We start from the raw sequence: 25,547 nt of genomic DNA, 5'->3' as shown, positions 1-25,547 counted from the left end.
AGCTGTGTATCCACCAGACTTCTGCACAACACAACTGATGGTCCCAACCCCATTTATAAGGCAAGAAATCCCACTTATTAAACCTGACAGGGCACACCTGTGAAGTGAAAACCATTTCCGGTGACTACCTCTTGAAGATCATCAAGAGAATGCCAAGAGTGCAACGCAGTCATCAAAGCAAAAGGTGGCTACTTTGAAGAACTTAGAATATAAGACATATTTAAAGTTGTTTCACACTTTTTTGTTAAGTATATAATTCCACATGTGTTAATTCATAGTTTTGATGCCTTCAGTGTAAATGTACAATTTTCATAGTCATGAAAATACAGAAAAATCTTTCAATGAGAAGGTGTGTCCAAACTTTTGGTCTGTACTGTATATATATATATATATATATATATATATATATATATATATATATATTGTACCCATAAATAAATATCATTATGAAAAAAAAACAATAAAAGTACACATATTTGGTCCACGTCTGGAACGACCTGACCTATAAAACTGTCCCCTTTAGTGAACACTGTAAAAAAATGAATAAAAAAATGAAGCAAAAACAGCGCTTTATCATCATACCGCCAAACAAAAAGTGGAATAAAACGCAATCAAAAAGACGAATGTAAATAAAAATGGTACTGCTTAAAACATTATCTAGTCCCACAAAAAACAATCCGCCCTACAGCTCCATCAGCCGAAAAGTAAAAGTTATAGCTCTCAGAATAAGAGATGCAAAAAAATATATATTTTTTTATCAAATATAATTTTTATTGTGTAAAAGTGCCAAAACATTAAAAAACAATTTAAATGTAGCATCGCTGTAAACTTACTGACCAAAAGAATAAAGCTGCCTTATCAATTTTACCACACGCGAAGCGGCTTGTTTTGTGAAACACATGGGGGTTCAAAGTGCTCACCACACATCTAGATAAGTTCCTAAAGAGGTCTAGTTTCCAAAATGGTGTCACTTGTGGGGGGTTTCCACTGTTTAGGCACATCAGGGGCTTTCCAAACGTGACATGGTGTCTGCTTTCAATTCCAGCGAGTTTTGCGTTGAAAAAGTCAAACGGTGCTCCTTCCCTTCCGAGCCCTGCCGTGTGCCCAAACAATGGTTTTCCCCCACATATGGGGTATCATCCTACTCAGGAGAAATTGCACAACTTTTGGGGTCCAATTTCTCATGTTACCCTTGTGAAAATAATAAAATTGGTGCTAAAAGATAATTTTTGTGGAAAAAAAGTGATTTTTTTTTTTTCCTGGCTCTACGTTATAAACTTCTGTGAAACACTTGGGGGTTCAAAGTGCTCACCACACATCTAGGTAAGTTCTTTATGGGGTCTAGTTTCCAAAATGGTGTCACTTTTTTGAGGTTTCCACTGTTTAGGCACATCAGGGGCTCCTCAAACACGACATGGCGTCCGCTAATTATTCAAGTAAATTTTACATTCAAATAGTCAAATGGCGCTCCTTCGCTTCCGAGCCCTGACCTGCCCCCAAACAGTGGTTTTCCCCCACATATTCGGTATCGGCGTGCTCAGGAGAAATTGCACAACAAATATTGGGGTCCATTTTTTGCTTTTAGCCATGCTAAAATAAAAAAATGTGGGTCTAAATAACATTTTTGTGAAAAAAGTGAAAGCACACCTGTCAGCAGGATTGTGCTCAGTAAACTACATACACTGTTAGGTGGGCGCCGTTACACTGATTAATATGATACCTTGCTAGATGAAATCCATCTCGTGGTTCTTTTATAATTTTTATTTTCAGTTTGTAGATAATGAGATTCTCGTGCTTCATGTTGTGCTCTATGTTGTGCTCTGCTTATGTGTTCAACTGTATGCCTTCTAACATGTCACTGTGCCTTCAGTGACCTATCTACTATTTTAAATACTGTATGTGTAATTGTGGTACAATTTGAAATTTACTTGCAGCAAAATGGCCCTGCCGCATGCGTAGTAGCATCTGTTTCTTGCTGAGAGATGCTACTGCACAAGCGTGGCCGGCGGCACCATATTGCTGCAGCCAAATTTCTTTTTCCTCGATCAAAATAGCGGCGCTTGGGCAGTATCATCTATCGCCAAGCGCAGCCTATGACGCCATATTTCTGCAGGCAACTTTATTTTTTCTCCATCAAAATGGCGCATGTGCAGTAGCATCTATCGCTTGCCTGCATTAATTTGGCGCCACCAGCCGTGCTAGCGCAGTAGCATCTATCTGTAAGCGATAGATGCTACTGCGTACGCACCGGCGCCATTTTGCTGGAGGAAAAAAATTGCCTGCAGCAATATGGTGCCACCTGCCGCGCTTGCGCAGTAGCGTGTCTTGGCAAACGAGAGGTGCTACTGTGCGAGCGGCGGGGCCATTTTGCTGCAGGCAAATTTCAGGATTTATACCACAATTACACATGCAGTATTTAAAGGGAATCTGTCACCGCCTGGGACCTATCTGTCCTCTAATATGGGCATACAGGTGATATGTGAATGAATACAGTGATATACAAGTGATATGTGAATCGATACTTACTAGTGTTGAGCAAATATGTTCTATTAACCCTTTCGCCAAGTACGCTCGGGCCGAGCTCCGAGTATTTATAGCTGCTCGGTGATAAGGTTAAATCGCTCCCGTGTGCATGATTTGCGACTGTTTGACAGTTTTATTACATGTGAGGAATGTCTATTTCTTACACATTCCTCACATGTAATAAAACTGTCAAACAGTTGCAAATCATGCACACGGGAGCGATTTAACCTTATCACCGAGCAGCTGTAAATACTCGGAGCTCGGCCCGAGCGTACTCGGACAGAACATACTCGCTCAACCCTAATACTTACCTGTATGTCCCATATTAGCGGTCTACTTGCTTTGTAATAGCATTTTATTAAATAAGTTTTGGCAAGCTTAGCATCCGGGGTGACGCAAAGAAATCCCTGCCTGTTAGCTTCATATCCATATCCCTCCCCCCCTTCTCCTGCACGTCACAGGGCTCTGTGACGTGTAGTTCCCGGCCGGATCCCGGGCTTGTGCAATTTACCCTGTACAGATAGCGCTCTTCTTCCCGCTGTCTTTGTAGCCTTGTGCGCAGGCGCTGGTGAGTCACTCTGCCTTCCCGGCGCCTGCGCACAAGTTTCCTGCTCCACAAGGCTACACAGACGGCAGGAAGAAGAGCTTGCCAAAACTAATTTAATAAAAAGCTATTACAAAGCAAGTAGTCCTCTAATATGGGATATACAGGTAAGTATAGATTTACATTTCTATCACCTGTATGCCCATATTAGAGGTCTGATAGGTCCCAGGGTGGTGACAGATTCCCTTTAATATAGTAGGCAGGTCACTGAAGGCACAGTACCTGTCAGAAGGCATACAGTGGAATACATAAGCTGAGCACCACATAAAGCGCCTCCCCAAAGGCTGCCCCGAAACATGAGAATCTAATTATCTCCAAACTGAAAATAAAGTTTATAAAAGAACCATGGGACGGACTTCATCAAGCAAGATATCATATTAATCAGTGTAACGGCGCCCATCTGACAGTGTATGTGGTTTACTGAGCACAATCCTGTTGACAGGTGCGCTTTAAAAGTTCATTGTTTTCCTCCACATTCCAAAAAATTCCTGTGAAGCACCTAAAAGGTTAATAAAACTTCATGAATCTGGTTTTGAGCACCTTGAGGAGTGCAGTTTTTAGAATGATGTCCCTTCGGGTATTTTCTGTCATAAAGGCCCCTCAAAGTGACTTCAAATGTGATGTGTTCCCTAAAAAAAAATTTTTTTTTATTGTGTTAGAAAAATTAGAAAACTTTTAACCCTTAAATCTTCCTAACAAAAAAAAATTTTGGTTCCAAAATTGTGCTGATGTAAAGTAGACATGTGGGAAATGTTATTTTTTAACTATTTTGTGTAACATGACTCTCTGATTTAAGGACATGAAAATTTAAAGTTAAAAAATTGCGGTTAGAATTGTAAAAATTGGCCTGGTCATTAACGTGCAAACAGCCTTCGGGGGTAAAGGGGTTAATCACTTCAGGGTCCCATCTAAAATAAGAAAAATGAATACTGATCTCCCACTGTGCCACCATTCCAGCAATGTCAAATATGTTAAAGGGGTTGTCCGGTCCAACTGCAGAATTTCCCCATTCGTTGGATTCAGACCTGAGACCGGAGGGTATGTATGAGTTATACATACTCCTGGTCAGTGGGCATGGCCAGGAGTATCTGTGACTCATACAAATCCTTTGGTCCCTGATTTGAAACCGATGAATCCCCGCAGCTCACAGTGCGTGCACTGGGGGAATTCATAAGTCTGCAGTCACATAGAGTGACTGCAGAGTTATCTATTTGGACCAGACAACCCTTTTAAAGGGGTTTTCTCACGGCCAAGTACATTTAAATTTGTAGATCTTAGAATAGAAATAAGTTCCACAATTAGATGTGTTAAATCAAAATGTTCTTGTCACAGAATGATCTTATAAATGTGCCCCTGCTGAGTAATGGCTGTGTCTGACCGAACAGGGACATGGTCTGATCATACCACATCTCCTGGGCAGGAGGGAGAAGCAAAAGAGTATACAGACATTACAGCAGGGGATCGCTAAAAAGGGTTCTTTCTGTGAGGTAAAACAAGTTTTTAAACAGGCATGGAAATGTTTTTTCCTTACAAAAACCAACAGCTGTGATGTTGTGCTGTAATATCTGTATATCTCTTTTGCATCCTCCCCTGCCCAGGAGATGTGGTATAATCAGACCATGTCCCTGCACAGTCAGACACAGCCATTACACAGTACACAGCAGGGGCACATTTATAAGATTATCTCAGCACAGGAACATTTTTTTAACACATCTGATTATGAATCTTATTTTTATTCCAAAATCTATTGATTAAAGTGTACCTTGTTCATGGGAAACCTCTTCGGCTCCGAAATGTGAGGCAAATTAGAAAATAAAGCTCAAGTGCATTTAATGATTCCAACATACCGTATTTTTCGGACTATAAGACGCACTTAGCGCGGGGGTGGGGGGTGCGTCTTATAGTTCGAACATATGTTCTGTGGGGAGGAGCGGGGCACAGGAGGCAGCAGCCGCCTGCTGCAGCCTTCGCTGTGCCCTTCTGCGCTAAAGAAAATGAATATTTGGGCGTGGAGTGCAATGAATATTCATTTTCCTTAATAGTGTGCTCACTGTTGGCACAGCGCGACTCCTGGTGCGGCCAGCGGTCTGTGTGCCTGCTACTAAAGCTCATGAATATTTGCTACAACCCACTTACATGGGTTGTAGTGAATATTGATGGTCTATAATAGCCTGCACACTGACCGCCGAGCGCAGTAGGAGCCGTGCTGCGGCTACAGTGTGCGCGCTATTGAAGAGAGTGAATGGTCACTGCTCCCCACACATAGAGTCCCGGCGTGAGGAGCAGTGACTATTCCGGCACAGCACTTCGCCATGCGAACCCTGCCATGCGTGGCTCACACAGTGAGAGTGTCTGCAGCAGAGCGGGATGCAGCGCTAGAGGAGAGAGGAGGTGAGTTTGATTGTTTATTTTTTTTGTGGGCAGCATGATGGGGATCAGTGGGTACCAAGCATACCAGGATGGAGGGGTGCCATGCATACTAGGATCAAGGGTTGCCATGCATACCAGGAAGAGGGGTGCCATGCATACCAGGATTAAGGAGTGCCATGCATACCAGGATAGGGGAATCAAGGGGTGGCATGCATACTAGGATGGGGGAATCAAGGGGTAACATGCATACCAGGATGGGGGAATCAAGGGGTGCCATACATACTAGGGTGGGGGATCAAGGGATGCCATGCATACCAAGATGGGGGAATCAAGGTGTGCCATGCATACCAGCATCAAGGGGTGCCATGCATACCTGGACCAAGGGGTGCCAAGCATACCAGGGTCTAGGCAAGGGGTGCCATGCATACCAGAATCAATGGGTGCCATGCATACCAGGATCAAGGGGTGCCATGCATACCAGGATGGGGGATTAAGAGGTGCCATGCATACCAGGATGGGGCATCAAGGGGTGACATGCATACCAGGATCAAGGGCTGCCATGCATAACTGGATCAAGGGGTGCCATGCATAACAGGATCAAGGGGTGCCATGCATACCTGGATCAAGGGGTGCCAAGCATACCAGGGTCAAGGGGTGCCAATTATACCAGAATGGGGGAATCAAGGGGTGCCATGCACACTAGGATGTGGGAATCAAGGAGTGCCATGCATACCAGGATGGGGGAATCAAGGAGTGCCATACATACCAGGATGGGGGATCAAGGGGTGCCATGCATACCAAGATGGGGGAATCAAGGGGTGCCATGCATACCAGGATCAAGGGGTGCCATGCATACCTGGATCAAGGGGTGGCCAGAATACCAGGATCAAGGGGTGCCATGCATACCAGGATGGGGGAACAAGGGGTGCCATGCATACCAAGATGGGGGAATCAAGGGATGCCATGCATACCAGGATTGCGGATCAAGGGGTGCCATGCATACCAGGATCAAGGGGTGCCGTGCATACCTGGATCAAGGGGTGCCAAGCATACCAGGATCAAGGGGTGCCATGCATACCAGGATCAAGGGGTGCCGTGCATACCAGGATCAAGGGGTGCCATGTATACTAGGATCAAGGGGTCCCATGCATACCAGGATCAAGGGTACCATGCATGCCAGGATCAAGTGGTGCCAAGCATACCAGGATCAAGGGGTGCCATGCATACTAGGATCAAGGGGTACCATGCATACCAGGATCAAGGGGTGCCATGCATGCCAGGATCAAGGGGTGCCATGCATACCAGGATCAAGGGGTGCAAAGCATACCAGGATCAAGGGGTGCCAAGCATACCAGGATGGGGGATTAAGGGGTGCCATGCATACCAGGATGGGGCATCAAGGGGTGACATGCATACCTGGATCAAGGGCTGCCATGCATAACTGGATCAAGGGGTGCCATGCATAACAGGATCAAGGGGTGCCATGCATACCTGGATCAAGGGGTGCCAAGCATACCAGGGTCAAGGGGTGCCAATTATACCAGAATGGGGGAATCGAGGGGTGCCATGCACACTAGGATGTGGGAATCAAGGAGTGCCATGCATACCAGGATGGGGGAATCAAGGAGTGCCATACATACCAGGATGGGGGATCAAGGGGTGCCATGCATACCAAGATGGGGGAATCAAGGGGTGCCATGCATACCTGGATCAAGGGGTGCCCAGCATACCAGGATCAAGGGGTGCCATGCATACCAGGATGGGGGAACAAGGGGTGCCATGCATAGCAAGATGGGGGAATCAAGGGATGCCATGCATACCAGGATTGCCATGCATACCAGGATCAAGGGGTGCCGTGCATACCTGGATCAAGGGGTGCCATGCATACCAGGATTGCCATGCATACCAGGATCAAGGGGTGCCGTGCATACCTGGATCAAGGGGTGCCAAGCATACCAGGATCAAGGGGTTCCATGCATACCAGGATCAAGGGGTGCCATGCATACCAGGATCAAGGGGTGCCGTGCATACCAGGATCAAGGGGTGCCATGTATACCAGGATCAAGGGGTCCCATGCATACCAGGATCAAGGGTGCCATGCATGCCAGGATCAAGGGTGCCATGCATGCCAGGATCAAGGGGTGCCATGCATACCAGGATCAAGGGGTGCCAAGCATACCAGGATCAAGGGGTGCCATGCATACTAGGATCAAGGGGTACCATGCATACCAGGATCAAGGGGTGCCATGCATGCCAGGATCAAGGGGTGCAATGCATACCAGGATCAAGGGGTGCCAAGCATACCAGGATCAAGGGGTGCCACGCATACCAGGATCAAGGGGTGCCATCCATACCAGGATCAAGGTGTCATGCATACCAGGATCAAGGGGTGCCATGCATACCAGGATCAAGGGGTGCCATGCATGCCAGGATCAAGGGGTGCCATGCATACCAGAATGGGGGATCAAGGGGTGCCATGCATACTAGGATGGTGGAATCAAGGGTTGCCATGCATACCAGGATGGGGGATCAAGGGGTGCCATGCATACCAGGATCAAGGGGTGCCATGCATACCAGGATCAAGGGGTGCCATGCATGCCAGGATCAAGGGATCTTATGCATACCAGGATGGGGGATCAAGGAGTGCCATGCATACCAGGATGGGGGATCAAGGGGTGCCAAGCATTCCAGGATCAAGGAGTGCCATGCATACCAGAATCAAGGGGTGTCATGCATACGAGGATGGGGGGGTCAAGCAGTGCCATGCATGCCAGGATGGGGGAACAAGGTGTGCCATGCATGCCAGGATGGGGGAACTAGGGGTGCCATGCATACCAGGATGGAGATGAGGGCCACATATACCAGGATGGGGATGAGGGCCACGTATACCAGGATGGGGATGAGGGCCACGTATACCAGGATGGTGATGAGGGCCACGTATACCAGGATGGGGATGAGGGAAACGTATACCAGGAAGGAGGGGCCATACATACCAGGATGGAGGATATTAACAGAATTGGGCGACATTACCTCAATACCAGTGTCAGCAGCAGACCCCCTCCCCCATAACAGGGCATCATGACCACATTTCTTGCTTAAATTTTTTTTTCTATTTTCCTCCTCTAAAACCTAGGTGCGTCTTATGGTTCGGTGTGTCTTATAGTCCGAAAAATACGGTATATAAGAGATTGTGTATTAAAGGGGGTTTTCCAGTACTTTATATTCCCCACCCCCAATGTATCCCTCCGGGCCCCTAAGGATTTTTGTAATTACCTTACGTTGCAGATACTGCCTGTGAGCGGCTCACAGGCATCACGTGACCCCCGGCTCTGACATCCTCTGAAGTCACGACAAGTGCTGGCAGCAACTGGGGGTCTCTGTCTTATGCGTTCCACGGTGGATGCCGCCCCCCCACGTCACACCCGGCATCCACCGCGCGCTGTGCCTCTCCCCATTCATTGGGAAAGAGCGCGGTTGATGCTGTGTGTGTCGCGGGAGGTAACACCGCCCACAACCCAGCAGCCACCGCGGGGACCCCAGCGCTGAGTCACGCCTCACTTGTCTTGACGTCAGCGCGGGGTCACGTGATGCCTGTGAGCTGCCAAGGATAGCTCCGCTCACAGGCAGAAACAGCAACGTAATGGGCCCCGGGGGGATACATTAGGGGGGGGGGGATTATATAAAGTATTGGACAACTTCTTTAAGTTTCGACGAATCTGTTCATTTTCAAGGTTATCTGTAGTTGGCAGCCATTAATGTAAGCGGAGCTGGTTGTGTTGCGTAGTCACCTGTCTTTCTTTTGAACACCAAGTCTTTCCAGTCCTTTTGTGAGGGCGGACCTATCAATATGTATTTTATATGTTCTAGTCATGTCGCAGCTTTTATTCCTTGCGAGTCACATAATGTTGTGTTGTAGGTCTGCTGCAGCCAATCAGTGGTTGCTTCTACTTTACTATATCAGCAGAGTTGAAGTCCGATCTGGCAGAGTATTGATGAGCTGCTGCCGCTGATTGGTTGCATCAGATCCATGTCGCAACAATATCACATGACCCGCCAGGAATTGCAGCGGCGAAATTGCTGGAACGGCACAGCTTTGGTAGATGGGTATCTATTGTTTTAATTTTCAATTGGGCCCTGATGTGGTTAAGCAGGGGTTGTCCAGTATTAGACAACCCCCTTTAATGATGGATTTAATAATTGTCTTATTTTATTTTATTGTTTAGCTGAAAGAAATAATGATTGTTGGAATTGATTGCTACCATGACACATTGGCTGGAAAAAGATCTATTGCAGGATTTGTTGCCAGCTTGAATCAAAGGATGACTCGGTAAGGAAAACCCACATTCGAAAGAATAATGAGAAAGCATAAGCAGGTTTAGTATTACATAAAGCTTTGAAAATATAAAATAAAATAAGTGTCTGCAAAAAAAAGAAAAAATATGTCTGTTTTTTACTATTTAATGGGTAATTGAATCTTAAGAAAAAAAAATTCTGCATGCGAGAAAACGGATGCCACACTGATGATAACATTGCACATACAGAGCAAAAATGAATGAAAAACAAGATTCAGAGCACTGATAAACAATGGTCATATACAGACAAAAAAAGTACATGTGAACAAGGTCTAACACTCACAACCTGCTAGTCTGAAAACAATATGCTTGGAAATAGTCTTATTTGCAGTGCCTTTTACAGCACTAAATGCTTTATATTTTTATTAAATATGTTTCATTCTATTACAAGTGCGGGAAAGTGATATCTTTCTATTGTAAAAGTGTTGCATCTTAAAGCACACCTGTCAGCAGGATTGTGCTCAGTAAAGTACATACATTGTCAGTTGGGCTACATTACTTACATTGATTAATATGATCCCTTGGTTGATGAAATCCGTCCTGTGGTTCTTGTGTAATCTTTACTTTCAGTTTGGAGATAATGATATGCCTGTGCTTCGGGGCGGCCTGTGGGGGGTCGCTCTATCTGGTGCTCTGCTTACATATTCATCTGTATGCTCTTATGACAGCTCGCTGTGCCTTCACTGACCTGCCTCCTATTTTACATAATGCATTTAGTGTATGTAGTTTACTGAGCACAATCCTGCTGGCAGGTGTGCTTTAAAACCTGTTAACTATTGTATTGTGCTTAAATGGGTTGTCGGACTAACAAAGTACATTTTAATAAATAGATTTTACAAGTTCCACAATTGAATGTGTTAAAAAAATCTTCCTGCACTAAGGTAATCTTATAAATGTGCCCCTGCTATGTGCCATCTTTATTTACTGTGTCTAACCACGCAGATCTGCTCCAGTTTATGGTTGCCAGATACCACAGCTCCTGGCCAGGCGAGGAAGCGACTTACACTTACAGGAGCTATGTTATGTGGGACCATGAACTGGAACAAATCTACGTGGTCGGACACAGTAAATAAAAACAATAAATAGCAGGGGCACATATATAAGATTATCTCAGCACAGGAACATTTTTTTAAACACATCCAATTGTGGAACTTATTTTATTCCAAGATCTAGTGATTAAAATGAAATTTCTTCGTGGGACAACCCCTTTAATGCAGAAACTAGTGCACTGGTTTGGGCAGTGCAGCAAGGAATGTTGTACATTGAATGTCATTTTAAAGTTCCCATGTGGTTCAAAAGAAGCTTTATATTTATTCTCTTGATTCATTATTTTTTATTTTTAAGGTGGTTTTCACGTTGCATTCTGCAAGATCAAAAGCAAGAGATCGTTGATGGACTTAAAGTTTGTATGCAAGGTATTGTAATGAAAAGTTGATGCAGTGGCTATGATAGTCTTGTTGTGCACACTGTATGGAAGAAATAATCTGGAATAACATTACACCTGCAGGAGCTTTTATAACTGTTATATTACATTCTAAATCCATAGGAACTAATATAGAGTTGTTATACCCTTAAAAGTGAAATTAGCTTCCACTCTGCTGAGAAGGCGTTCTACAAGATTTTATAATGTGAATATAGGCATTGTTGCCCATTCACCTAGAGAAGCATTTCTGATGTAAGATACTGATGTTGGCGAAAGGACGTGGCTTCTAATCTTTTCTACTTCTTTCTAGTGGGGTTGAGGTCAGGGCGATGTGTGGGTCTGTCAAGGTTTTCCATACCAAACTCCCTCAACCATCCCTTTATGGACCTTCCTTTGTCACTGGGGCACAGTAATGCTGGAACAGAAAAGGGCTTTCCCAAATTTGTCCAAAAAGTCTTGGTACGGTGAAGCATTAAGATTTCCCTTCACTAGAACTAAGGAGCCAACCCCAGAAAAGCAAAATCCCTATCATTAACCTTTCTCTACCTTCCTGACTGCTTTATGTAAAATTTGGTGATGTATTTTTTTTTGCATTTGCCAAACCAAGACTTATGCTTCTCTATCTAGCAGTCTGATGGATGAGTCCCGTGGTGGCATGCTTTACACTTCTCCATTTGACACTTTGCATTGTGTTTGGTGATGTAAATCATGCTCCTGGTTCAAAGCTTTTGTGCTGATGTTAAAGAGAGCCTGTCAGGTCCAATAATACTATTGACTTGAAGATATTGTGGTTAATCTGCAGCTTAATACAATAAGAGATTTTACAAACTGACTTGTTGCATCCTATTACTCAGCCACACTCTAATAATATGAAACCTTTAGAATAAGCCATTCTGCATGACTAGAAGCTTGATGTTATAGTCTATGTGATCACGATGCAGAAATGAAGCAGAAAATGTCTGCAGCATTTCTGCATCTCCCAGGCAAAAAAAACGCATGCAGATTGTGCATGCGTTTTTCCTGCAGAATACATGCGGATTCACATGCGTTAACGCATGTGTTTCCGCATGCGGACTGACGAGCACTTTCCAGGCGATAGCATCACTTGGAAAGTGCTTGACAACTAGGTCACACTGTATAAATCCATGCAAAAGGCATGGATTTATACAGTGTGACCGTAAAAATAAAGCTATACTTACCCCCGATCCCCCGCCGCGTGTGCTGTCGCTCTCATCCTGGCTTCTTCCAGGTTGCCGGCATCTCGCGAGACAGCCTGCGGTCACATGACCGCAACGTCATCTCAGGTCCTGGAAGATAAGCGCTGCAGGGGCCGCCGGACAGGTGAATATAACTTTATTTATTTATTTATTTTTTTTTTCACAGGTACAATGGTACCCAGGTCTGGATGAGAGTCTCCTCTCCTCCAGAACTGGGTACCATCCGCACATAGAGACGCATATAATCCGCTTGTACAAATGTACAGACACGGATTCTATGCGTCTCAATGCAAGTCAATGGCGGCGCTTCCGCAAAATTAATGAACATGCTGCGGATTTATTTGCGCTGCAGAAACGCTGCGGAGAACTCCGCAGCATGTGCATTGACATTGCAGAATGCCATTGGGGACCATGGGGTGCGGATTACCATGCGTTTTTGACGCGTTTCCGCTGCGGAAATTCCGCAGCAGAAACGCATGAAAAACGCATCGTGGGCACGCAGCCATACACCTGTGGCATTGGGACTGAATGAAAATCATGAGTTTAATGATTAAGACTTGTGTCCCAATTCTTTTATTCATCTGGAGTACAAATAAAACTCCACTTTTTGCCCCTATTATATTTTGCGAGTAGAAGAAGCCGTATATAATATTTTTTATATATATTTGTGCCCTTGTTTTAACCCCTTTATGCCCCAAGCCAGTTTTCCCCTTCCTGACTAGGCCAAACTTTACCATTTTGACCAGTGTCACTTTATATGGTAATACAGTGGCGACCAAAAGTTTTGCATTTTTGTGTGATTACTTCTGTCTGGTTGTTGTGATGCCATTTTCCTGGTGATGAACTGAAAGTGCATGAAGTCGTCATCATACAAGACCTTAATTTTAACCAAATGCTTTTAAATATAATAATCATTTAATTAAAGAAAACTGACTGCCAAAAGTTTTGCATATACTATTTATTGATCAAAACATAGAGAGTAATTCATTATTTACAATGCCATAACTTAGCATTTTGTAGCATAACCTCTTGTTTTAATTACTGCACCACACCGACGGAGCATTCAAGCCACTAGGGTATTCAAGACAACTTGAGGGATCTTGCTCCATTCCATTTGCAAATCTGCAAGCAAGTCATCTGGTGGGTACGGGCCCCAACTCGTCGCCCTAACTCATCCCAAAGGTGCTCTATAGGGTTTAAATCAGGTAATTGACTTGGCCATTGCAACAGGCGAACTTTTTTCTTTGCTAACCAATTTTTTACTAAATTGGAATTGTGCTTAGGATCAGTGTCTTGCTGGAATTTCCATCCCCTGCCTACATTGGTTTTACCATGTGGCAACATTACATTCTCCAGTATATCGTTGTACATTTCCATAAATTTTATGCAAAGGGCCAATGGCAGATGCAGAAAAGCAGTCCCAAACCATGACATTGCCACCACCATGTTTTACTGTAGGTGTTTGGTACTTTACATCATTACATTTTCAAATTGGACAGTATATATAGTTCTTGCCATCACTACCAAACAGATTGAACTTGGAGTCATCCGACCGCAACATCTGAGACCAATCTGTCTCCATTGGCTGTGTTCTATGGCAAACTCAAGTAAGACTTTCCGATTCTTTGCAGAAATGAAAGGCTTCTTGACTGGAACTCGTGCATTCAACACTATTGCTCTTAGCTGTCGGACCACAGTTTGGCGACTCACTTTGACCCCATATTCTATTTCATGCGAAATCTGTACAGTACTTTTATGGACACCAGATACTGACTTTTTCTTAATAATGTGATCAACTCTGGATGAAGTTTTCTGTGGTTTCCACTTCTAAGTTTGTCAGCTGTTCCATAACTTTTTCTTTTTCTTTGATATACGTGACCCTTAACTCAGTTGAATTCCATAGCTACCTCTTTGGCTTTTGCCTGACTTCACTTTCAGAATAATAAGCTTCCTGACATCTACTGATAAATTTGGCTTGGTCTTTGCCATGTTTTAACCTAAAAACACACACCTAAAAATTCTGCAAAATTTGACTACCCATGACAAAATATGCAAAACATTTGGCCAGCAAATGTTGAAAAGTAACACATAAAGGGATAAAACAATGTCAAACACAATTTTCGTCCTCATAGCTGACAACCATTTGCTTCCAGTTTACTAAAATCACCAGGAAAATTGCATCACAACAACCAGACAGAAGTAATCACACTTTTAAAAAAAATGCAAAACTTTTGGTCGCCTCTGGAACGCTTAACTGATTGTTTTCTCTTTACATATTGTACTTCATGACAGTGGTAAAATTTGTTTGATATGACTTTCGTTTATTTGTGAAATGAAAAGGTTCATACTATTATTTCCTGTGTCCTTAGACCAGAGATTTTTGTCACAAAATAGTTAATAACATTTCCTACATGTCTACTTTACATCAGCACAATTTTTGAAACACGATGTTTTTTTGTTAGGAAATTAGAAGGATTAAATTTGGTCAGCAATTTCTCATTTTTCCAAAAAAATTTACAAAACCATTTTTTTTAGGGACCACATCACATTTGAAGTGACTTTAGGAGGCCTATATGATATTAAAAGTCCAAAAGTGATGCTATTCTTAAAACTGTAACCCTCAAAGTCCTCAAAACCACATTCAAGAAGTTTATTAACTCTACAGGTGCTTCACCGTTTAGAAATTAATGCAACGCGGAAGGAAAAAAATTAACATTTTACTTTTTTTTCACAAAAAATTTACTTTAACCCCAATTTTTTTATTTTCAGAAGGGTAACAGGATAAAATTTGTTGTAAAATTTCGCCTGAGTATGCTGAAACCCAGCATGTGGTGGAAAACTACTGTTACCCCCATGTGCTTCACAGAAGTTTATAATGTTGAGCCATGAAAATAAAAAATCTCATTTTTCCCACAAAAAAATTCTTTTAGCCCCAAATTTTTTATTTTCACAAGAGAAAATGGGCCCCAAATTTTTTTTGTGCAATTCTCCTCAGCACGCCGATACCCCTTATGTGTGGGAAAAACGACTGGGCGCATGGAAGGGAAGGAGCATTGTTTGACTTTTTTAAAGCAAAAATGGCTGGAATCGAAAGTGGATGCCATGATGGGTTTGGAGAGCCCCTGATGGCCTAAACAGTGGAATCCCCCCACAAGTGATGCCATTTTGGAAACAAAACCACTGGTGAGCACTTTGAAACACCAGGTGCTTCACAGAAGTTTATAATATTGAACTAAGAAAATGAAAAAATATTTTTCCCCCAAAAAAATGTTTGTTTTGCCCCAAATTTTTCACTTTCACAAGGGTAACAGGAGTAAAAATGGACCATACAATTTGTTCTGCAACTTCTCCTGAGCATACCGATACCCCATTTATGGTTGAAAACTACTTTTGAGACACAGAGGAAAACTCAGAAGGAAAAAAGCGCCATATTGAAGTTCAAAAATGAAGGAAAAAAGACAGAATCCTCCAGCAATGACTGAACAGTTAAAAAGTAGAAACATCATCTTTATTGATCCAATAATAAATACACTGGTCACCATGAGATATCTATAGTACATACCGACGCGTTTCAGCTAGAAGCCTTAATCATGGTATGTGAATAAAAAAAGGAGGGCTTCCTTATATACCACATACAGAACAAACACAGGTGAATGAGTAGCTTAATTAAGTTCATTTTAATTTTAACCCTTAGGGTATGTGCCCACATAGCGTTTTACAAGCGTATTTGATGCTTAATTTCCGCAGCGGAAACGCTTGTAAAACGCTTGGTAATCCGCACCCCATGGTCCCCAATGAGAATCCGCAAGTTCTATGCCCATGCTGCGGATTTTTCCGCAGCGTTTTTGATGCACACAAAAATCCGCAGCATGTCAATTAATTTTGCGTTTCCGCATGCGGAATTGCCTTTTCAATGCAATAAAAAACGCAAGGCAATTCCGCATGTCGAAAACGCGTGATAAACGCTTGCGAAATTCCGCATGCGTTTTTCCGGGAAAGGACATGCAGAAATGAAGTGTCAATTTTCCGCTTCATTTCCGCAACGTGGGCACATAGCCTTAAGGGCAAAGAATATTAAGGCTTCTAGCTGAAACGCGTTGGTGTGTACTTTGGATATCCCGTGGTGACCAGTGTATTTACTCTTTTTTATTATTGAATCAATAAAGATGATTTTTCTAATTTTTAACTTATTTGTCATCACTGGAAGATTCTGTCTTTTTTCCTTCATTTTTGATTTTTACTTCCCAAACTAGGACGTCTCCGTGCGGTGCTCGTCAGTTAAAGCAATGTGCATCTAAACGTGGTGAGCTGATTTCCCCCTTCCCATTTACCCCTGTTATAATATTGAAGTTCAGACTCAAACCCCCCATAAGTGACACGGGGTGCTTTCACGTTGTGTTTTGTTACACTTTTGATGGCCCTGTTGGAGTTTACTTTTGAAACCTCCGCAAAAAGTGATTTGGGCGTATGCACCGACTGGGCTATAGTCTATAATTGTGACGACTGACTGAATGTGTGCTCTGCCATGCATCATTTTTGGGCATATACGCCTACTGGAGGCAGACACTCAGACGTAGTAGACTGCGTCTTGAGTGTGCGCTAGAAAATGATGCACAACAGGTCACACGGTTCAGTCTGTCTGCACCATTACAGTCTATGGCCCCGTCGGCGCATATGCCCCAATCCCATTTTGCGAGGGGGTTTGGATATAAGCCCTGACAGGACGAATGAATTGGTGCCAAAACGCAATGTGAATGAGCTTTGCAGCTCTTCTTTAAATTAGCCAGACTGGCTCAATTCCTGAGTCAAAGGGCTAATACTCATCTGCGTTTAAAACGGACAAGTGCAGTCTGATAAAAAATCGGATTGCACTCTTGACTATATGTTAATCAGTGAATCTACGATTCTTTTTCTCAGCTCGTTCATCTATGATTTTTTTTTCGGATCGGAGTGGGAAAATAATCACAGCATGCTGAAAGTGGCCGTGTATATCGGACGAGACTCGCCAATGCAAGCCAATGGGTGCGAGAAAAAAATCGCACACCACACGTACCATGCGTGTGCTATGCGATTTTTAGGCACCCATCTCATAGGAAACCCGAAATTTCATCAGCTAAGTACAGTAAAATCACAGTGTGAACCGTCAGAATAGAATAGATCTAGATAGAATAAAAGAAAAATATGGCGTGGGGTCCCCCATATTGTTGTCAACCAGCTAAGGGAAAACAAACAGCTGGGGTTTGATGTTTATAGCATGAGAAGGGGGTAATAAACATGGATCTTCCCAGCATGTAAATATCAGCTCACAGCTGTGTACTTAGCCTTTACTGGTAATTAATATGGGTGGACCCCACAAAAAAATGATATGGGGCCCCCCTATTTTTAATAACCAGCAATTGCTAAGCAAACAGCTGTGGGTTGATATTAATAGGCTTGTAAGGGTATGGATATTTGCCCTCTCCCAGAGTAAGAACATCAGCCCTTAGCTGCCCCAGAAATGGTGCATCCATCACATGCGACAATTCTGGCGCTTAGCCTCCACTCTTCCCACTTGCCCTGGTGCGGTGGCAAGTGGGATAATACTTGTGGGGTTGTATTATAGCTGTTTTATGGATGCAGACATCAAGCCCAGGGGTTTGTAATGGAGAGGCGTCTATAAGACACCCTCATTACTAACCCCATAGTCAAATTTAATAAACACACAGATAGACTAAAGTCCTTTATTTGAAACTAAATGAAGGCCCGATGCATCGGGAGGGCAGTAATGTCACGCCGCACTCTGCCTGCTCACCCCGCGCTCTGCCTGCTCACTCCGCGCTCTGCCTGCTTATGTCGCATGCTGCCTGCTCATACCGCTCTGCTTGCTCATACCGCTCTGCTCTTACCACTGTGCTCTGCCTGCTCATGCTGCTCTGCAGTGCTCTCCCTGCTCATACCGCTGTACCATGCTGCCCTGCCTGCTTACGCCGCTTGACACCGCTCTGCCCTGCTCCTTTTCCCTGTTCTTGTATCACGTCTTCTCAGGCCAATCATTCAGTTTAATGAGGCTATGTTGTATCAGGATCTAGTGCGGTAGTAAGCTCTGAATTGCAGAGCTGAGTTTGTCATTTGGTTCTGTGACGTCACTGCATAAGACTACAGGGAATCCTACTGTCTCATAGATCTTATAGTAAGGTTGTCTGCTGCAATTCTGCCCGATGAATCCCTGACATTAGATACGGCGGTCAGTGAATCATTCGACTGATCCCGGCGGCGGCATGTACGAAGCGTTCGCGACGGTGTTTCGCTGGTGTACCGTGCTAGAGGCTGGTACCACCAGCGGTTTCCATATTGAGACACCCATCACTTGGGTGTCCCAATATGGCGGTCGACGAACTTCCGAGGCTTGGAATTCTGGGTTCTGGACTCATCTGGACGGAACAGGATGTGAAGACATTACAAGGTAAGTATATATTAAGATAAATGCCCCCCCCCCCCCCATTTTACCCATCTATTACTGAAAAATGCAATAATAAATAGTAAAGGCTAAGTACACAGCCGGGAGCTGTTATTAACAGCCTGAGAAGATCCATGTTTATTACCTCTTTCCAACATCAGCCCCCAGCTATCGTCTTTCCCTCACCTGCTCTTACCACTGTGCTCTGCCTGCTCATGCTGCTCTGCAGTGCTCTCCCTGCTCATACCGCTCTACCATGCTGCCCTGCCTGCTTACGCCGCTTGACACCGCTCTGCCCTGCTCCTTTTCCCTGTTCCTGTATCACGTCTTCTCAGGCCAATCATTCAGTTTAATGAGGCTATGTTGTATCAGGATCTAGTGCGGTAGTAAGCTCTGAATTGCAGAGCTGAGTTTGTCATTTGGTTCTGTGACGTCACTGCATAAGACTACAGGGAATCCTACTGTCTCATAGATCTTATAGTAAGGTTGTCTGCTGCAATTCTGCCCGATGAATCCCTGACATTAGATACGGCGGTCAGTGAATCATTCGACTGATCCCGGCGGCGGCATGTACGAAGCGTTCGCGACGGTGTTTCGCTGGTGTACCGTGCTAGAGGCTGGTACCACCAGCGGTTTCCATATTGAGACACCCATCACTTGGGTGTCCCAATATGGCGGTCGACGAACTTCCGAGGCTTGGAATTCTGGGTTCTGGACTCATCTGGACGGAACAGGATGTGAAGACATTACAAGGTAAGTATATATTAAGATAAATGCTCCCCCCCCCCCCCATTTTACCCATCTATTACTGAAAAATGCAATAATAAATAGTAAAGGCTAAGTACACAGCCGGGAGCTGTTATTAACAGCCTGAGAAGATCCATGTTTATTACCTCTTTCCAACATCAGCCCCCAGCTATCGTCTTTCCCTCACCTAGTTAATAAAAATTATGAGGACACCACGCCATTTTTTTCATTAATTAATGTATTACTTAAATACATGTACAGTAAGCTACACACACAAAGCACTGATTATATATCTCACTCACATATTTCTGTCTATTTATATGTGTATTGAAGAATATTTACCGTATTTTTCGGACTATAAGAAGCACCGGACCATTAGAAGCACCCCAAATTTTGGGTTGGAAAATAGGAAAAAAATATTTTTTATAATATGGTGGTCCGTCTTATAGTTGAATAGGTACAGTATCTTACCTGGGGGGCGGTGGTACGGGAGTCAGGGTCCTTTCAGGAAGCTGGCGAAAGTGAAGGAATGCTGCAGACGTGGGTGCGAGAAGGCTATGCACCAGCAGCCGGGAGTTGCGGTAGTGGTGGAGCAGGAACGCAGGGCCCTCCGTTCCCTCACTCCCTCAGGAATCAGGCAGCAGAAGAAGAGGGGAGGTGCTGCGCTGGCATGAATGTGGCCTAAGGGTTTAATAAACAGTAAATTGCAAAAGTGCTTGTTTATAGTTTTTTGTAGTGCAAATTTGGCTGAAATAGATTTCAGATTGTCACATTGGCAGAGCTGCTGAATTAGCAAACACAGAAATCCTGCACAAGTGACCCCATTTTGGAGACTACACTACATTTCTACCAGAATTATTGTGAGCATTTTGAGCACATATATGCTTCACAAAATTTTTTATCTTTGGACCAGAAAATTGAAAAATTCTATTTTTACTAAAATAATGCTTTAGCCTAAAATTTTTCATTTTCACTAAGGGTAAACGTGAAAAAATAGACCCCACAAACATTCTTGACCATCATCTCTTTTTTAGGCACACAGCAGGGCTTAGACAGAAGGAATGCAATTTAGTTTTAGGATTTTGAACCACAGGTTTCACTGGAGCAGTTTCCATATGCCAAGAGCTTCCAGAGCAGCAGAAATCTCCAAAAAGTGACCCAGTTTTGGAAACTACACCCTCTCAATTATATATTTGTAGTGTAAGTAACTTGCCATTAGAATTAAATCAAATTTCAGTCTAAAGAATTAAATTGTAATTTATTTTCTTTTTTTTTTTTTTTTTTTTACAAATATGTCATTTTTTTTACATATTTTTTGTAATTGGTAAATGGCACTGAGTAAAATATCACAACAGAATATTGCTCTGTTCCTTCAGTGTTCAAATATACCTCCACTTAGGTCATAATTTGACCAAATGACGAGGCCCAAAATAAGTGCAGACTTAGCTAAACATTGCATTTGCCTGTAATTGTTCCTGTCTTGCCAACAAATGGGTCAGCCTGTCACTGTTAAAAATGGCAACCTGCTTTGGTATCTTGTACGCCATAAATTAAGAATGTAAAAAAAATGGGCCTCTTTAGGGCTTATTCACACAGTTTTTCACGAGGATATAGAAGAGGATTTTGCTGCAGATCCACATAATAATATGCTTTGAATATTCTTTCAATAAGCCTATTAGTTTTACTGTGAAATGTTCAATTATCATGCATGAAAATGATCTTGCTGCGGAATGCACGGTTCTTCTTCTTGAACCATGGAAGGAAGTGCTGTTTGAGAAACTCAACATACATTATGGAGTTGATCTTTACCTCTTCAGGAATCCTAAAAGGGCCGACAATCTCTCTCCCCATGATTCCAGCCCAAAACATTACTCCACCTCCTCCTTGTTAGCGCCGTAGCCGTGTTTGCATGGGGTGTCCATCAACCAGCCATCCTCCACTCCATCCATCTGGACCATCGAGATCATTTCATGCATGATAATGCCCCGTCTCATGCTGCACATAACACATCTGCATCTCTTGCTGCTATGGGCATAAAAGGGGACAAACTTATGGTGTGGCACCCATGCTCCCCTGACCTCAACCCCATTGAGAACCTCTGGAGCATCATCAAAAGGAGTGTCTATGATGGCGGGAGGCAGTTCACATCTAAGCAACAGCTCTGGGAGGGTATTCTGTCCTCATGCAAAACAATTGAAGCAGAAACCATCCAAAACCTGACAAATTCAATGGACGAGAGAGTTCAGAAGCTCCTTTCGAACAAGGGGTCCTATGTGCAAATGTAACATCACCTAGAATAAAGTTTTGAGTTGAAAACTGTTTGATTTCAGTTTGTAATAACCTGCTAATGCTTATAATTTCAAAAATGACCATTTTTTTGTTCTTTATTAAAATGAAAAGGTTGAAAACTCTGCTGTGCATAATAATTTTGAGTGCAGTTTGAGAGTTTTATTTTTTTTTTAAATATACTGTTATCATAGGCAGTTTGTACAAAAACCTTTCAATTGTACTCTAATAGTTATTTGACTGGAAAATTACAATGACTGCAATTCATATAGATAATTTGGGAAAATCTGAGAAAATATTATTTGCATAATAATTTGGAACACAGTGTATTAACCCTTTTAACTCCGAAGGCCGTTAATGACCAAGCCAATTTTTACAATTCTGACTAGTGTCACTTTATGAGATAACTCTGGAATGCTTCAAGGGATCTCACTCATTCTAAGATTGTTTTTTTTCGTGACATATTGTTCATCATGATAGTGGTAAAATTCATTTGATATAACTGGTATTTATTTGTGAAAAAAATCAAAAATGTTAAAATTTTGCAATTTTCAAACTTTGAATTTTTATGTCTTAAATCAGAGAGATATATCACATATCTACTTTACATCAGCACAATTTGGGAACAAAAATGTTTTTTTCTTAGAAAGTTATAAGGGTTAAAAGTTGACCAGCGATTTTAAATTTTTCCAGCAAAAGTTACCCAAAAAATTTTTTTAAGGACCACATCACATTTTAAGTGACTTTGAGGGGTCTATGTGACAGAAAATGCCCATAAGTGACACCATTCTAAAAACTGCACCCCTCAAGGTGCTCAAAAACAGATTCAAGAAATTTATTAACCCTTCTGGTGCTTCACAGCAATTAATTGAATGTGAAAGGAAATAATTAATATGTAACTTTTTTTTCACAAAAGTTTTACTTTAGACCCACATTTTTTTGTTTTCGCAAAGGGTACCAGGAACAAATGGGTCCCAATTTGTTGTGCAATTTCTCCTGAGCACGCTGAAACCCCATATGTGGAGGAAAACCAGTGTTTGGGCGCACGGCATGGCTCGGAAGGGAGGGAGTGCCATTTGATTTTTTTTATGTAAAATTGCTTGAATAATTAGCGGACGCATTGTCGTTTGGAGAGCCCCTGATGTGCCTAAACAGTTGAAACCCCCCACAAGTGCCATCATTTTGAAAACTAGACCCCTCAAGGAATTTATTTAGATGTATGGTGAGTACTTTAAACCCCCAGGTGTTTCACAGAATCTTACAATGTGGATCTGTAAAAATGGCAAAAATATATTTTTCCCACAAAAATGTTGTTTTAGCCCCCAGTATTTTAATTTTCACAAGGATAGCAGAAGAAAATGGACCCCAAAATTTGTTGTGCAATTTCTCGTGAGTACGCTGCTCCCCCATATGCAGGGCCGCCATCAGGGCATTACTGCCCTTACTGCTGTATGGGGACCCGTGAGCAGCAGTACAGAAGGGGAGCCCCGGCCCAATCGGGCCCCCCCCCTCTTGTGCTTCTGCTCATGGGGCCCCATGCTGTAATAAAGTGCCATTCGCCGCCTTAGGTGGCTCGGCGCTGGGTTCCTTACCAGAGCTGCGCAGCTACTTCATACTTCTCCTGACTTCTGGTCACGTGACAGCGCTTACACGCCGTCGCCTAACCAGAAGTCAGGAGAACCCGGCGGCGGCGTGCATCTCCTCGTCGCAGCAGGAGCGCCAGGATGCTGCAGGGATCGTATGAGGGGCAAGTATGACAATTTTTAAAAAAATAAAATTAATTAAATGGGAGTGGGGGGAAGATAAGCTGCACATGGGAATTGGGAGGGGGGGGGTGAGCTGCAAATGGGGAATTGGGAGTGGGGGGTATGAGCTGCACATGGGGAATTGGGAGTGGGGGGAGGATGAGCTGCACATTGGGAGGGGGGGTGAGCTACACATGAAGAATTGTGAGTGGGGTAAGGATGAGCTGCACATGATGGGGAATTGGGAGTGGGGGGAGTATGAGCTGCACATGATGGGGAATTGGGAGTTGGGGGAGGAAGCGCGCATGGTGGATTGGGAGGGTAAGTGGGAAGAGCACATGGTGAATTGGGAGTAGGGAGAGCACATGATGAATTGGGAGTGGGGGGTGGGGAGAGCAAATGGGGCATGGTAGAGAGTAAACGATGATGAATAGAGGGTTGGGGTGGGGAGAGCACGGACATGACATGGCTACCACAGCATCTTGCAGCGGCATGCTATTCCATCCGGTTTGCGTTTAGTTGGACCATCATTTATTTTTCAACAGGACAATGACCCCAAACACACCTCCAGGCTGTGTAAGGGCTATTTGACCAAGAAGGAGAGTGATGGGGTGCTACGCCAGATGACTTGGCCTCCACAATCACCAGACCTGAACCCAATCGAGATGGTTTGGGGTGAGCTGTACCGCAGAGTGAAGGCAAAAGGGCCAACAAGTGCTAAGCATCTCTGGGAACTCCTTCAAGATTGCTGGAAGACCATTTCTGGTGACTACCTCTTGAAGCTCATCAAGAGAATGGCAAGAGTGTGCAAAGCAGTCATCGAAGCAAAAGGTGGCTACTTTGAAGAACCTAGAATATAAGACATTTTCAGTTGTTTCACACTCTTTAGTTAAGTATATAATTCCACATGTGTTAATTCATAGGTTTAATGCCTTCAGTGTGAATGTACAATTTTCATAGTCATGAATATACAGAAAAATCTTTAAATTAGAAGGTGTGTCCAAACTTTTGGTCTGTACTGTACATCTCATTGGCTAAAGGTAATACTGTCCTCACTCAGCTAAAGAGTTTAGGTGTGTTTCTCATTTAGTTTTGTTTCTCCGTTATGTCTAAGTCTTTAGACAAAGAAATTCCTAAGACCTCTGTTATCTCAAAACACACATACTGGCTCAAACTCCATTTTGTTAGGCAGGAGATGGACATAGAATGTCCAAAATGGAGTCAGAATTGATAAATAAATTCTGCTCCCACACTGGTAACTCCCCCTTCATGTAAAATAAGCTCTGAAGGCAGAGTATGTATACCGTCTGGTCCCGGCTCAGAAACTGGTGAATCTGCGCAGTGCACAGTGCGTGCGCTGGGGGAATTCATTAGTCTGAATTCACACAGAGTGACTGCAGACTTATCAATTTGAACCCCTTTAATAATTAACTTGATGGTACATAGCAAATAACAATACATGGCTTAAAGAAGCACCCCCGTGAACATTTTTCATTAACTTTGTGTATATGCAGTGTAGTGTGAGTGTATTAATATATTCACCTACTGCCGTTTTCTCCTGACGCTCTGAAGAATTACAGTATAAAAGCTACTTCTGGGTCACGCACATCACAGTGTGATCCAAAGAGTCTGCAGGGGGGTGACGTCACTGAGAAGCAGAACGGTGTAGAATCCTGGCGAGAGCAGCGTTAGATGATTATAATATACACACATTTAATGTAAAAAAAATATTCATTGGAGTGCTTCTTTAACCCCTTCCCACCAAACCCTGTTTTTACCAGGCCAAATTTTTCAATACTGACCAGTGTCACTTTATGTGGCAATAACTCTAGAATGCTTTAACG

At 43.3% G+C, this 25,547-nt stretch overlaps 1 protein-coding gene across 1 annotated transcript in view; it reads left to right on the top strand.

Moving 5' to 3' along the window:
* PIWIL1 (piwi like RNA-mediated gene silencing 1) overlaps window positions 1-25,547 on the top strand; it is a 462,439-nt gene that overhangs the window by 375,617 nt on the left and 61,275 nt on the right. Inside the window, exons 16-17 of the mRNA XM_073676134.1 lie at window positions 9,721-9,824; window positions 11,194-11,264. Coding sequence (XP_073532235.1) covers window positions 9,721-9,824; window positions 11,194-11,264 — 175 coding nt within the window. The remainder of the gene's footprint in view (window positions 1-9,720; window positions 9,825-11,193; window positions 11,265-25,547) is intronic.

This window comes from Phyllobates terribilis, unplaced genomic scaffold (genome assembly GCF_046119375.1).
Source record: "Phyllobates terribilis strain yellow unplaced genomic scaffold, ASM4611937v1 Scaffold_1__5_contigs__length_1240528914, whole genome shotgun sequence".
In the NCBI taxonomy this organism is placed as follows: domain Eukaryota; kingdom Metazoa; phylum Chordata; class Amphibia; order Anura; family Dendrobatidae; genus Phyllobates; species Phyllobates terribilis.
The sequence above is the reverse complement of the archived record's forward strand: the minus strand, read 5'-3'. Positions and strand labels throughout refer to the sequence as shown.